The following is a 14,163-nucleotide window of genomic DNA, read 5'->3' on the forward strand; positions in this document are numbered from 1 at the left end:
TTCAGCATTTTGCTGTTAAAATGACAAATATTGTGCCAAATTTCTTTTCTGAATTTAAGCAAAAAGTGTCAGTGAATGCAAATTTACTAGAGAGCTAATGCAGTGATTGGCAAACAGCTGTGAGCCTACATGGACTCCGATACAAGGAACCTGGCAAAGTCAAGGTCATGTGTCCTCTCACCCCCCAAGCAATCTTTACTTTTTTTTTTTTCGTATCTGCGTCAGTTTTGCCTGCCGCTGCAATGAAAATGAGAAGTGGGGAGGTGAGAACCCTGGCCTGGGCAGCTGCAATCTTCACGCTGTGGCCACTGTGGTGGATGAACTCGGCAACTTCACCGATGACAATGTGCAGTCTTATCTACCTAGTAATCTTTTCTGTAAAATTGTTTGGTGCTACAAATACTACGAAGAAAGTCTGATTTCATTTGTACTGAAACACCAAATGCATTCACTCTCAGTTCCTACATAGTCACACTGTCAGACGACATTGTGCCCTTGTGAAATTGCTTCTCAGAAACTTCGATATTCTGCATATAGGTTACATCTACAGTGTCGAAAAGAAGGATCTGATGTAGTGTCAAAAAATTACTCAACGAAAAACGATAGTGAAAGTTCATCTGGAAAAACAAAAATTCAAAACGATAATGCTGAACCGTGCTTATCGTTCTCAAATGATTTGTTCATCTGCTAAGCTGGCCCATCAGAGGCTAAGAAATCAGAGGTAAGCAAATCACATAATCCTGGCTTTTCTTTTTCTGAATTCCCTTCTAAACAGTAGACAACCTGTGTAGCCAACAGATAGGAATGTGTTAAAACTGCCAAATTATAAAGCAGTATAAAGAAAACCATAAACAAGAATGTGAAGCTTGACAATCGGTGCCTAATCGTAACATTTCTATTAAATTCTCACATAACGATTGCCACCATATGCATAAACTTAGTAGTTTTGAACAAAACTATGATAACTACACAGCAAAACACATTAGACACACACATTCACTGAAAAATCAACGGTTTCAGTTGTTTCCAATGCCTAAATACATATGCACTTGACAGAATACTATAGTGCACCTACAGTGCCATATATAAAGTTTAATTGCTTCCACTCATTGTGTAATCTTATTGTGGCTAAGCACATCTTCATGAAGTGCAGTTTAACATCTACGCATTTACTTAACCATAGTGACCTACAGACAAACTCTGTATAAATATGTTTTGTATGCAATTAATTATTTACAGAAATATAATTAAGCTCCCTCAAGCTGCTCTTATGCCAAAATATTTATACTGGCAGCTTTGGCCATCTTTCAGATTTAACTAAAGTTCTCAATGAGAACTGTCCTTCGCAGTTGAATTCCGTCATAAAAAGCACATCAATATGTCCCATGTTATAAAACGAACAAGCCATGTACACGTATGGTGCTCAAATTGGCTGTTCTGACATTCCACTAACCTACAGCCACAGCAGTGAGTTAGCCTGACTTAAATGTGTCTGTTTCACTGCAGCAAAAGGGCCCAAAATCATAAGATATCTTTCACTAAGGGTGTACAGATACAAAATTGCTGTCCAGGCTATTTCACTTCCATTGGCAGCAGAAGACACATTAATTAGAGTATGAGTTGTTTCAGTATGTGACAAATGTCCAACTCTTGTTTCTATTCCCACAAATACCAAGATTCCCATGATTACCCCCCCTCCACTGACATCGCAGTTCACATACAGACCTCATGGCAGCATAAATCACTGATGTATATAAAATGTGCTAGTCTTATTCAAAACAAACGAGTGCAATGGCGTCAGGCCACATGCTGAAAGCTTTGTGCATCAAGCCGCCTCCTGTGGTGCCAAGCCATTTCTTCCTACATGGATTGAAGATACCAGATATTTCATGCAGATCGAGAGTGGCCACCAGGAGACAGACATGATGCAAGGGATTGCTTCATGTTCGAAGCACCAGCTATGAAATAAAACTAGTCCTAAGGCCTTCTTTAGTCTCAAGGCTGCATTGCACATAGTGCATGTTTTGAACACGTTGCAAAAACATACACATTTGTTGTACACTACAGGAACCAAGGCCACACATTATTATTATGTAGTTGGAAACTACATAATAAAGGGGGAAGAAAAGCAATAAACAAAAATTTTGTGCATGTACGCCACTAAAGCATTTAAGGATATCAGTACCATACTTTACAATTGCCTGCCTAAATCTGTTATGTTTATACTGCCATAGGTCACATAGTAGTAATAAATTTTGCACTTGTAAACTGCATTCATAAACATGGTCTACCAAACTTTGCCCACATATATAAATTTTAGGCTCCGACTTGCAGTTCAGATGATTCTCCCCATTACCCACATCCATCTCCACCTTCCAAAAATAAGCGCACTGTTACAACTTACATATGACACTCATAAAATATTAAGCAGGCACATACAAAACAAGCAGCGATATGAGCCCAACTGACATTCCTTCATTGCATTACGACTTGCAGCCAATATGCATGCTAGTATGCATGCAGATAGAAGATTGCCTGGTTAGGCATCGCAGGGGTGTAGACAAAAGAAAGTATTACAATTATCTACTTATTTGTTATCTGTCACTTGGAATGCTATCTCAAGATAAAATGAATACAAATAGAAGTTTGTGGTAACCGCATTAAATACACTTTGAAGCTCACGCACTCACATCACTCAATGGGAACGGTCATCTTTGTCTACATTGAAAAAAGGTTCATGCCAAACCTGAAGGCAAGGTCACTGCATATTCAGTGTCACATTATGCTGCTTGTCTTTACTGAGTAATGGCTTATACGATTTCAAGGTAAGTGCTGCTCCAATACCACTGCTGTGGCTGTATATCAGCAACAATTTCATTATAACATTCATGACTGGAACACCTCCCAACTAGCCTGCAGCTACGAGGTGGCTTCAGGCAAGATATTTTTAACTTGTAGTTGACATAAACCCCAATATTTATCTACAACTCTGTCAAAATATACTTTATGTATGCAAACCATACTGTCATAGTACATAATGATTGAATGCAACACTACTTCGAATAGGGGTCCCAAATATAGGCTTGCAAAGTTGCATGATGATCGTTGACACTTGTTTACAGCCTATGTGGCTTTTCTGAGTGTTCGTGTAATCCCCCACAAAGTTAGCTTCACAACTCCTCTGCAAAGTATGTCACATGTCACAAGGCAGCCTATGGGAGCTATGTGCCATGTGCTCGTGACCCTTGACCTAGAAGCTTCAGCTGCATGCATTTTTAATAGACAAGAAAATTCTAATGCTGGCAGGTGTTGAAGGTGTGCAAGACCACATTGACAAGTTGGCACACAGATACACTAGTAAAATGCAAGTCGTCAATATCTCTGTAAGCATGTGACAAATATAAGCACTTTCACAGAAGTTTCAGTAAGCTCAAGTAACTAAGTGATAGTTGAGACTACGATGAGACCAAAGGCATGACCATCACCTTTCATTCATGTTGAGCAAGTGAGATTACACACATACATGCGGCACAAGTTGCCCTTTATAAAAATGGTCACTAGCATGTGGCTAATCCTCTTGCCTATCTAAATGTATCATCCATCACAGTTACTTCTTCAACAATGGGTGCACAATAAGAAAATGCCACTAAAATTTTCAAAGGAGTCAAATGTTCATTATTCTCTTCATGCTTCAAAAGACATGCTTCACCATATTAACCGCCCAAATTATCGCGGCTATGTGTGGCTGCTTTTGCTCTCTGAAGGGAAAAAATTGCTTGCCTAATCTGTGCGGCATGCGTTTCTGGTTGCCACATACCACTGTACCCAGGACTGAACTTCTGGATAAAATTTTGAAAGCTGGGTCAATATACAATTTGCAGTTTGACACGCATGTTACAGCAGCCAGCTCAACAAGGCTTGAATCACTGACAGCAACACATTTTCTGTATGTTCTAGATAGTTTAAAATATTTGGTTGATTTATTCATGGGGTTTAATGTCCCAAAGCAACACTGGGACTATAAGAGATGTTGTAGTCGAGGGCTCTGTATTAATTTCAATCACCTGAAGTTCTTAAATGTACACATAAATCTAATTGCAAGAATGTTTTTGCATTTCGCTTACATTAATATCTAGTCACTGTGTTCTGGGAATTGAACCTATGACCTCATGCTCAGAAGCCATAGCCGCTGAAGCTACGATGGCTGGTGAAATGTTTCACATTATTTTGCTGCTGTATATGACACTAGTGTTCTGCAATTAAATTTAAAATTCCTTTAATGTAGGTCACTCGGTGCATTAGTGCAAGCGTGCTGCAAATAGGAATCGCTTAAGTTTTTAATGCGAGATCTCAATTTCTCCCATGCAAGGCGAGAGGTGCTTCATTGATGTGTTCTTATTCGTTATGAACTATAAGATAATGAAGGAAGGTCACTTGCAGCAGCCTTCAATTTTCCAGACCTTACTAACAGCCCCTAAATGATGATAGCTCAAAATATTACCATCTCTGTAGCAAGTCACAAAGAAACTGAAACATTATGAAACAGGTAATTTTCAGACAAGCCTGCTGCTTCTTCCTTCCCGAAGAAATCCTTCCCACATTCTGTTAACGTTTATCCAACCTCTTTTTACCACAGCTAGCCATGGCGTTGAAAAGTGATGCCAATTGTTCTAATAGAGCCTGTAAGAAATGTTCATAATAACAAGCTTCTTTAAGAATGTAATTTTTGTTCATACTGTTAATGCGAAAGTTTGTCCCACACGCTTTGAGCAGTGGTGTCAGCAGCACTATGACTGAATATTTACGGATTTTCACATAATTAGCTAATGGCACCAAAATGGGGCACAGGAGGCACAAAAACTAAGTTTTCTCCAGCCTGAGCACAATGCTAGGAATCTTGAGGTGCACTTTGTAAAATCACTCATACCAATGCAGGCAGCACATTTAAATTTCAAGGTTTGTGGACAGGTTGTGGGAAAATTAAGTTTTCCTGAGGCTTTTGTGCTCCCCCCTCAAGTTTCTGGTGCGGAGAGTACATGTCATCCAACAAGTCCCTAGCAAAGTGGTTGGCATAATGGTTGTAGTTTTAATGAGGAATGCGATTTCATCCACAGCAAAAAGAAGTGGGGGGGGAGAATCAAGGCAGTAGATGACAGTGTGCAAGCACTCATGTAACAGTGATGATTTTTCTTTGTTTCATATTTCAGTCATAAATATTAACTCTTTCGTTACCGCTAGAAATGTACTCGTTTTCCGTGCTTTTATTTTTAAATATTTTATTTAAAGATGTAGCAGCCGGAACGTATACTGCGATACATAAAATGACTGCTTGATCAGTGGTGTTTCACATGAATGTGTAGCAGTAATAATTGCTCAGACAATTTTTGAGAATTCCTACATGAAGCTTCAGACAAGCACTTCATGCAACACGAATGAAGGTAATAATTTTGTATTTTTGGTATACGTACTGGGAGTAAAACAAATCTGAAGTATACAAAATATGCACCTGGTTCCTAGTTCCCAAATTTCGTTAGATCCTGAAAAAGCTTCATCCTGAAGATTAGTTGGCATCAATACCAGCCATAGTGATGCCCATGATATGCGGGGAAGAAGTAGCGACGCAAATGTGAAATTGGTTATGCTCCAATTGTGCAGGGAGCACTTGTTCCTACTCATTGCAGCAGGCAGCTTCATTTTTTACAGCATTCTTTAAGCTCGCAAAGCAATGGTTATGAGGTGAGGGAGCATGGAGAAGCCTCACAATTGAGTATGGCATTCGATCAGCTCTTCTGTGTAATCAAGGTGGCCTAGTGTTTGTTCGACTGGCGCTGGAGCCTCCACATGCTTTGTTAAGTTCATGTACCGTGCCTACCGCAATGTGGAGTGTTGGACAATATTGTACAGTAATAAATAAGGGCACTTGCACAGGTGGTATTCAAGATGCAAGATATTAGACAGGTAGTCAAGGTTCGGTTGAAGGTTGCTCTGATATCGACTGCATGCTCATATATGAGCGAAAACTCAAGACGGGAAAGATTACTCATAATAAATTGTACATACGCTGTCGAAGCGCTGATGGGCTAAAGCAACCAATGAGGAGGGGAAATAAAGATGCATTTTACATTAGTCTAACACAATTATCAAGATACCACACACGCACTAACATCTACCATTGTTTGAGACATTATTAGAACAGCCTATACGTTGAATCGGAAAATTGACAACCTGAGAAAAGCATCTGTGTCTTCATCGCCGGTGTCACTTCAAAATGATGTTGACAAGTCTACAAAAGCGCAAATTTTGCATCTTTTTATTTAAGAAGTGCTAGGAGCATCGGAGGCTAATTTCGATGATACCTTTAGTCCAAGTTAAATTTTTGCCGACTCCCCAATCTATCAAAAATAGTCAAATCTGACGAATAGCTGAAACTGTCGTCATTTTAGATGATGCATGATGTTGCTAGTAGAAGAATTCCAACAGAAATATTTAACAGTGCATAGAAAAACTGTCGATCAAATTGATAAATTTTTATAGGCGCGGTAACGAAAGAGTTAATGCAATCAAACAAGAAATGGCTAGATGAAGAATGTCCTAACAAGGCATCATCACGTTCAAGAGTTTGGAGAACACAGGAGAACTTTAATATTGCTATGAAAACTGGAACTGCGACATGCACTACAGTTCTGGAACCTGTCTATTTAACTTGAACTGCTACATTTTATGTTGCATGCTTAATACTGCGAAAAAAAAATTTTTTTTCGTGGCACCAGTGTTGTCCAAACTATTATTCGTGAATGCACTGTACAGTACAATAGTTCTAAAGCTTCTAAAAAATTGATGTTGCAAATAAAAGAGAAGTTCTCCAAGTTATTTCTAAAGCAGTGAAACAGTCAAAACTTCACATTAGCTTTTGCTCAACATTTACAGAATTTTAACACTGCATTACTGCACTAAAATCGTCGTAATTTCAGTGTGCCTTAATACAACCCTTACAAATAAATAACCATTTTGCAATAATAAACTACTTTGTGAAATATACTGGGTGTTTCATGCCACTTGAAGTAAAACAAAGAAAAGGAAAAGTAGTACACCGTAGGTGAAATGAGCAATTATATATCATTTGCAGCTGTCTTGAGTTGCTCTGGATACTTTTTGTAGTGTGCTTAAGTAGATAAGTAAGATTAGTTATGCACATTTTTAAGTAATCATTGCCAATATTTGTGCAAGAGTTCTAGAGCATAGTCAGAAACACTCAATGAAGTTGCTTTCATGATGTTGTCTTTTATGTGATCTTTGTTCTAGGCTCTGAAGAAAGCCAGCAAAATATGATGAAATGATCTCGCTATGCACTTTAGTGCATGGATTGCAGTGCTTTCAATATGTTTCCCAAAACTGAAGCACGCATGCTCATCACAAAACAGCTATCAGCCCTGGCATTCAGTGTGAGCCAAGTTAGCATCTGCGTTGTGAAAACAGACAGTTGCCACCAGTGAAAATGTCAAGTGGCAGGCCCGCACTGAAAGCTGATCAAAATACCCTGCTATGCATTTTTTGTGGCCAACGTGTGGGCTGCATGTGAAAACACACTAGTGAATGCTGCTTTCCAGGGACATTAATGAGTGGAGGCATCATCTTTTCATATCTCATGGCTTTTCGTCAGCACCCAGCAAAAGGTAGCACATAAGAAAGAACTTCATGGAGCTTTTATGGGGTGTTTCTGAAGATACTCTACAGCTCTTTCAATGACAACTTATGCGCTATGAATGTTCGAAAATTTCTGCAACTGATCTTAATTGGATAAGCGTACACTCACAAAATAAAAGAATGCATAATCTGAGTAATTAGAGATAACTATGAATAACATGTCATTCATCACATTTGTCACTAATGTACCCTTCTAAAGTTTGGGCACACAAGACAACAGATGCAAGATGACAGTGCCACACCTCCGTCTTCGTCATTTTGTGGGGCCCCTACTAAGCTACACGTAATCTAATCACATCGCAGAGGCCTTTCGTTGTTTGCAAGGCATACTCAGCTACATCAGCTGTCAAATCATGAAATCTGCAAGAATCAGCTTGTGTATATGTGAAAGCTTAAAAGAGTTTACAGATCGTGAATTAGGGATCATGTAATATTTCCATAACAAGTTTAAAAAGAATAACAGTCACCATGGTTAAGACTAATTAAATGTAAATCTGCACAGCTAGAAGGCACTAATGAGAAACTTATCGATTGCAAGATAACAAAAATGCTGACACGTTGAACATAGAATAATACAAGTAGAGAGGGCAGAGGAAAGGAAGCACACACAAACTGTTTGTGTCTCCTTTTTAACTCCCTGTGCAGCTTCTAGGATTTTTCAATAGCAGCACAGATTATCAACTTTCCCAAACTGCAACCTTCATCAACATAGACAGCAATGTGAATTCTGCGTTCAAGTAAATACCCATGAGTTCTTAGTAAAGTGTGGTGCTTTAAGTGACTTTCTTTTCAAGACATTAAGGTATTACTATTGGTCACCCAACAAAACTTATTTTAAGAAGGTTCAAATTTCTTTGAAACCAGCGAGCCAACATTTTGGGCACAACCCACAACACACTTTCTTTTCTTTGGTTTGAATAATCACATGACAGTATATGGACATGTGTCTAATGAATGTAACAGATATTTGTTAAAAAAAGAAGAGAGAAAAAAGAAAAAAATTTTTCCTCCAGATCACATTACTGAATGGAATGCGTAAAAAAATGTAACCCAAAATGTTCCACGTTGATGTAAGCTCATTGAAGGCCTCATTACAGCAGCGAATAAAAACTTTTGTTGCACAATGAGTTAAAAAAATAAATAAACAGAAGTTATACCTATGTTGTATGTAGCATAAAAATTACATGCGAAGCACACCAAGCCATGACTATCAATGAATAGCACAGAGGAACAATTCCAGTCTAAGAGTACTATAAAACACAATCAGTTCCAGTCACATGCCCAGCATGGTAATGCATGTTGCATTTACTGCAATGGTCAAGTGCTTTTTAAGCATTAGCGATTGTAGATAGTAAAGAGAGTGCGGAAAAGCAAGAAAAGAAAAAAATTGGCCACAGCTTTCTATAGGATAACACTTTTCAGTCACATTTCTATAGTACAGATGAAAATAGAATGTAAGGATCAAAGAAGAGCATTGCCAAACAGCATCGCTAAGCCTTGGTAGCACAGTGCCTTGTCACGAGATGGCCTATACTCCGTTTCATACAGTGTGCAACGCTGTGGAGGCTAGCAAGACTTCTTGCAGTAGTTGCATTTAGAACAAAAATTAGTTCGGTGCTTTTTGCAGGCAGTTATGCAAAACTGTTCTTTATTTAGGCTCAGTTCCCAATGAAGAATGTTTCAATCTTTATAAATGAACAAACTGTGTTACATGGCTGTTAATATGTTGTTTTTGTTCATTTTACTTTTTTTTATAGGTTTTTTTCATTAGCAACCTTTCGTGCCAGCCTCCCGTGCAGGCTCATGCAGATGGTGTGAGCATGTGTGACCATGACACTTCCCCGTGACACCGCAGAGTGATAAATTATGATGACTGAACTTCTTGCATAGCTTCCACAGCATTGCCCACTAAGTATGAAATGGAGTAGAGATGAGAGCTAACACATGGCACATTTTGTTAAATCTCCGAGCTGAAACATGGGCTACGTCACATAAAAAGTGGAGTACTTCAAGTAAGTGTAGCATGAACAAGGACTTAGTCTCGCAAGAAAATGTAGCCTTCTTTGAAAGCCCTGTCGAGAAGAGAGTGGGCTATTTATCAAGACAATGATAATAGCTCACTTTTCATTTTTATGTGAAGAACTAGCAGGTTGCTTTTAAGCTCTATAATTCAACAAAATGGAACACACGTATGTTGCCATCTAGGAAGTTCTGCTGCTGAGCCATCCAGATTAGAAGCATTTGAAGCAACACATGATAGCAGCAAGAATAAGAACTGTTGCTTTTAAATGAACAATAGGTGGCTGAACTGCAGTCCACGTGTGATTAAAGTTGCCATATTTCAGTCACCTTGCTGCTGATCAGGATGATAGCAAAATTTAATTAATTCTGGAGTTTTACATGCCAAAACCACAACCAGATTATGATGCATGCTGTAACAGGGGGTTCCAAATTAATTTTGACCACCTTAGGTTCTTTAATGTGCACACAATGCACAGTACACAAGCATTTTTGCATCAAATCTGCAACCTCAAGCTAAGCCGCACAATGCTGTAGCCCGTGTGTTGCCACGGCAGATTGGATGGAAGCACATTTGCTGCAAAAATAGCACGCTATAAGACAGCACAGCAATACAACGTGGCAAGTGCTCCTGTGTTCAATAAACTTCAATTCCCATCTTCACCTGAAAAGTAAAATGCTGTGACAGGTTTGCACAACAGTGATACCATCAGCTAGTGGAAAATATAAGCACTCGTGAAATTTCATCTGCGACAGCATATTGAATTCCTTCCATTCACGACACATGCCAAGGTACACATGTGCGTGCATGCGTGCATGCACGCACACACACCACACGCACACACAAATTATAACAGAATGACCAGTAAGTGTGCTTGCTTTGCATGTGAAGCATAGATAATTAATATTAACATTTCAAGCATACACTACAAAACATAAGTTGTGGACTGCATATTGTTGGCCTGCTTAAAAAAATTTGAACATAGAAAGTTCTGCCAACACAGTCTATGTAATAAATCTCTCACCGATATTGACTGTTCACACAACACACACGTCAACCAAGTCTACAGACCCTTTCCTTAGGGAATTTTGGGCAGCCTGTTTCCGGCGTAAAGACAAGGTCCGCATGTCAACAATGGATTCATAAATGCCCTCGTTGTCTGTGGACCTCTGCATCGTTGAGTAAGGGGTAGCCTTACCAGGCGGAGGCGGCATGCCATGAACTGCAAAAGTAAAGTCTGAGTCTCGGGGAAAGTCTGCATAGGCTGGAGGTGGTGGCGGCTGGCGCGTCTTGCGCACATACAAGCAGAAGCAGACAGACACTACCAGAACTACCGCCAGCGCTGTGGCTGTCACAATGGGCACAACTACATAGAGCACTTCTCGCAGCTCTACATCTGAAGAAGCCGACGAGCCTGGCTGCTGTGCAACTGATGTTACTGTCAACGGCACATTTAGCACATCACTAGGCTCACTGTTGCCCTGCCGGCTGTGGGCTATCAGATACACCTGGCATGGCAGGGAAGGCTCAAGGCCTGACAGAAGGTAAGAGGACTGCTTCCCTGAGGCTACAAATACTTCTTTCCAGGAATCGCCAGGCTGCCGATAGTGCAGAGTGTACCCTGTGATCCTCTGCGGCACTGGTACACTGAACATCCAGGTGACTTGCACAGACGTCTGATCAACAGCAGAGACACTGAGTGTTGGTGCTGGGGGAAAGTCACCATCTAAGGTGGTCACAGGTAAAGGGGGTGATGGAGGACCACTTCCAACGGCATTAAATGCTTTTACCACAACCACATAAGATGTGGCCTTTGCAAGGCCTCGCAGAGTAAAGCTGCCTTGGTCTGGATCAACAGTGTGGTAAGAAAAAGGGCTCTTTCTGGAGGACTCAGATGTACTACTGTACCCCACATAATAGCCAAGAAGCTTTCCGTTCCAATCACTTTCTGGAGGAGGACTCCATGTGATGAGTACAAAAGTTGCCCCTGACTTTTCAATACGAACATTGACAGGGGCACCAGATGGCTCTTCTTGTGTTGTGTTAAATCGAATGATAGGGGAAGATTCACTTGTACCTGCAGAATTGACTGCTACGACAGCTACTCTATATTCAGTTGCAGGATGGAGGTCTCGGACAAGAGCCGTGGTGACTCCACCACGGACAGTGTGGTTCAACATTTCGTCGTCTCGGTGCGACCAAAAGCGCACTTGGTATGACAAAACAGATGAACTAGAAGGACTCTTCCAGCGGATTCTGGCACTACGACTCCACACATCCGATACTTCAACCTCGGTTGGGTTAGAGGGTGGCTGTTGGACATTTAGTCGAATAGCCTTAGTGTCTTCCGCGTAGTCATTTTTTACTTTGCATGTGTAACGACCTGCATCACCAGCTGTCACATGCTTTAGTATCAGCGAAGATACCAGTCGTTCTTTCCGAGTGTCATTGGACACAAGGATTCTGTCATAAAGTTGACTGTTGGCTGTTACTGAATTATCGCCCTTTAGCCAAGTGACCACTATTGGGTGATCGCCTGTAGCAATGCAAGTGAGGTTGGCAGTACGACCGGACTGCACTGACAGATGTTGCATCAAAACTTGTGCTTGAGCTACTGTGTACACTGTAACAGCCACGGCCTTCTTCAGCCCCAAACCAATTCCATTGTTCACGTTACATGTGTACATCCCAGAGTCGGACTTCTGGACATCCCGTATTAAAAGCGTGCCATTTGATAGAAGTTTATGGCGACCAGAAGAATTTTCACCAGCTGGTGCAGAGTATAACTGAGTGACTCTTCCTCCATTGTCATGCGACCAAGCAACCCGCGGTGCAGGAGTACCTTTCACGTGGCAATTAATTATGATTGTGCTTCCTTCTGCAGCTTTCACGTCAGATGGTTCCACTATCCATCGTGGCGCAACATTCACTACAAGCTCCACCGATGCACTGTCCACACCCGCAGCGTTTCTGGCCATGCATTTGTATGTTCCACCATGGTCCTCACTCAGCGGCTTAAAGGATAAAGTAGACAAGTGTGTACTAGTCTCTTCCTCAACAGAAGACAAAGAAGTAAGTCGTTTCTCATTCTGGTACCAGAGGATCTCCAAGGGAGTGTCACCAACAACTACACTGCACGTAAGGCGGACATCCGTGCCAGCGACAAGGCCTTCGGGTAGTTGCAGGGGGCTCAGTTTCGGTGGTTTCTGAGCCCACGCGAACGTCAGTCCCCAACAAACACAGAGGAGGACTAAAATTCTCAGCTCTACCATTTCAAACGCTTTTGACTGTGTGCTGCTGCTATATCATGATTTCCACTTCACGGTTGTTTCGACTGCCTCTGTGCCGGAAGATCAGTGGTTCATAGCGCGTACTCACATGGTAAATCAATGAAATGCCGTCCATAAAATCGCTGCTATACATGGTATTCTTCAGGAACTTCAAGATGAACAGACGACCTAGTTATAAGGGCTAAGCAACAGAAAACACGCTTCACGAACACTTTGTTACAGCAGCGCAGCACAGACCGCTGTCGTCAACGCTATCCAACAGATAGCGCCACAAGCACCATAGTTTTGTCGTTTTGTTTCTTTGCTTTGGTTTGTTCCTGTCGCTCATGTTTGTTTTGATCCCCTTGGTAGCCGGCAGCTCATAGGTTTATGGTTTATGTTGAGCTGGGATTAGAAACAAGGCGAACTCTTCACTTCTTGGCTTTTATGCAAAGTATCACTTAAGAGGACATTAAACCATACAACTATGCGAAATATTATACCGTCTGTTTAGCTTTTTGATAAACACAAATTTTCTCGCAGTGGCTTTGCCATAAAATAAGGCTTCAATGTACACCTAGCCTATTTTTGCAGGAAATTTTATCTATAATATTGCTACAGCCATGGCTACACCCAGCGGATCATAACAACAAATACGTCTATTCTCCATACAGCACGCTCAAGTCGCGTTCACGCATCCTTTCTCTAGGGTGCACATCAGGCGCCCTCTGCTCGTGGCAGTACGGCGACACTTGGCGCTGGGGTTCAACGAATGAACAGGTTTTTGCGCAGTTCAGTACTTGTAGCGCTGTTGGCGATGACCACTTTGCACACTCGTACGAGCTGACTAGCGCTGCTTGCTTGTCGCAGCGGTCGCAGACTCATAAACCTCAAGACCCCTAGCTGCCCTAGCCAATACGTAGCCGCTTGGGCGAAATATGCTGTTTTCGTAGCTCGGAACATATGTAGTGCGTACTGCTTTGATAATGCGACTTACTGATACAAGTAGTTTTGCTCGTCCTTTAAACGGAAAGGAAAGGGACAGATGATCAGCTGTTCCTGAGGTTCCGAAACCAATGCGACTGTGCGAGCTCGGTGAGAATTTATCAGCTCTCTTGTTAAGCTAGCCTTCTTGTAGATGCTCTTTGCGTTTTACGTATATTTGGCGTT

At 41.1% G+C, this 14,163-nt stretch overlaps 2 protein-coding genes across 5 annotated transcripts in view; one reads left to right on the forward strand and one right to left on the reverse strand.

Annotated features, from left to right (window-relative positions):
* Positions 1 to 1,426: 1,426 nt before the first annotated feature.
* LOC139054266 (cell adhesion molecule DSCAML1-like) lies at positions 1,427 to 13,267 on the reverse strand. Its single transcript, XM_070531004.1, has one exon. The coding sequence runs from the start codon at positions 12,994 to 12,996 to the stop codon at positions 10,762 to 10,764; it is 2,235 nt and encodes a 744-aa protein (XP_070387105.1). The 5' UTR covers positions 12,997 to 13,267; the 3' UTR covers positions 1,427 to 10,761.
* Positions 13,268 to 13,650: 383 nt separating this feature from the next.
* peo (pendolino) overlaps positions 13,651 to 14,163 on the forward strand; it is a 45,893-nt gene continuing 45,380 nt past the window's right edge. For 3 of the 4 annotated variants that reach the window (XM_070531008.1, XM_070531005.1, XM_070531009.1), the window contains exon 1: positions 13,780 to 14,088. The gene's annotated coding sequence lies outside the window, so the exon portion shown is untranslated. The other variant, XM_070531007.1, reaches the window with a different exon arrangement.

The sequence above is a fragment of the Dermacentor albipictus genome, chromosome 1 (assembly GCF_038994185.2).
Source record: "Dermacentor albipictus isolate Rhodes 1998 colony chromosome 1, USDA_Dalb.pri_finalv2, whole genome shotgun sequence".
NCBI lineage: Eukaryota > Metazoa > Arthropoda > Arachnida > Ixodida > Ixodidae > Dermacentor > Dermacentor albipictus.

What these genes read in the sequence shown, in the direction of transcription:
- LOC139054266 (XM_070531004.1), bottom strand. Translation starts at nt 12,996, where the DNA reads ATGGTAGAGCTGAGAATTTTAGTCCTCCTCTGTGTTTGTTGGGGACTG.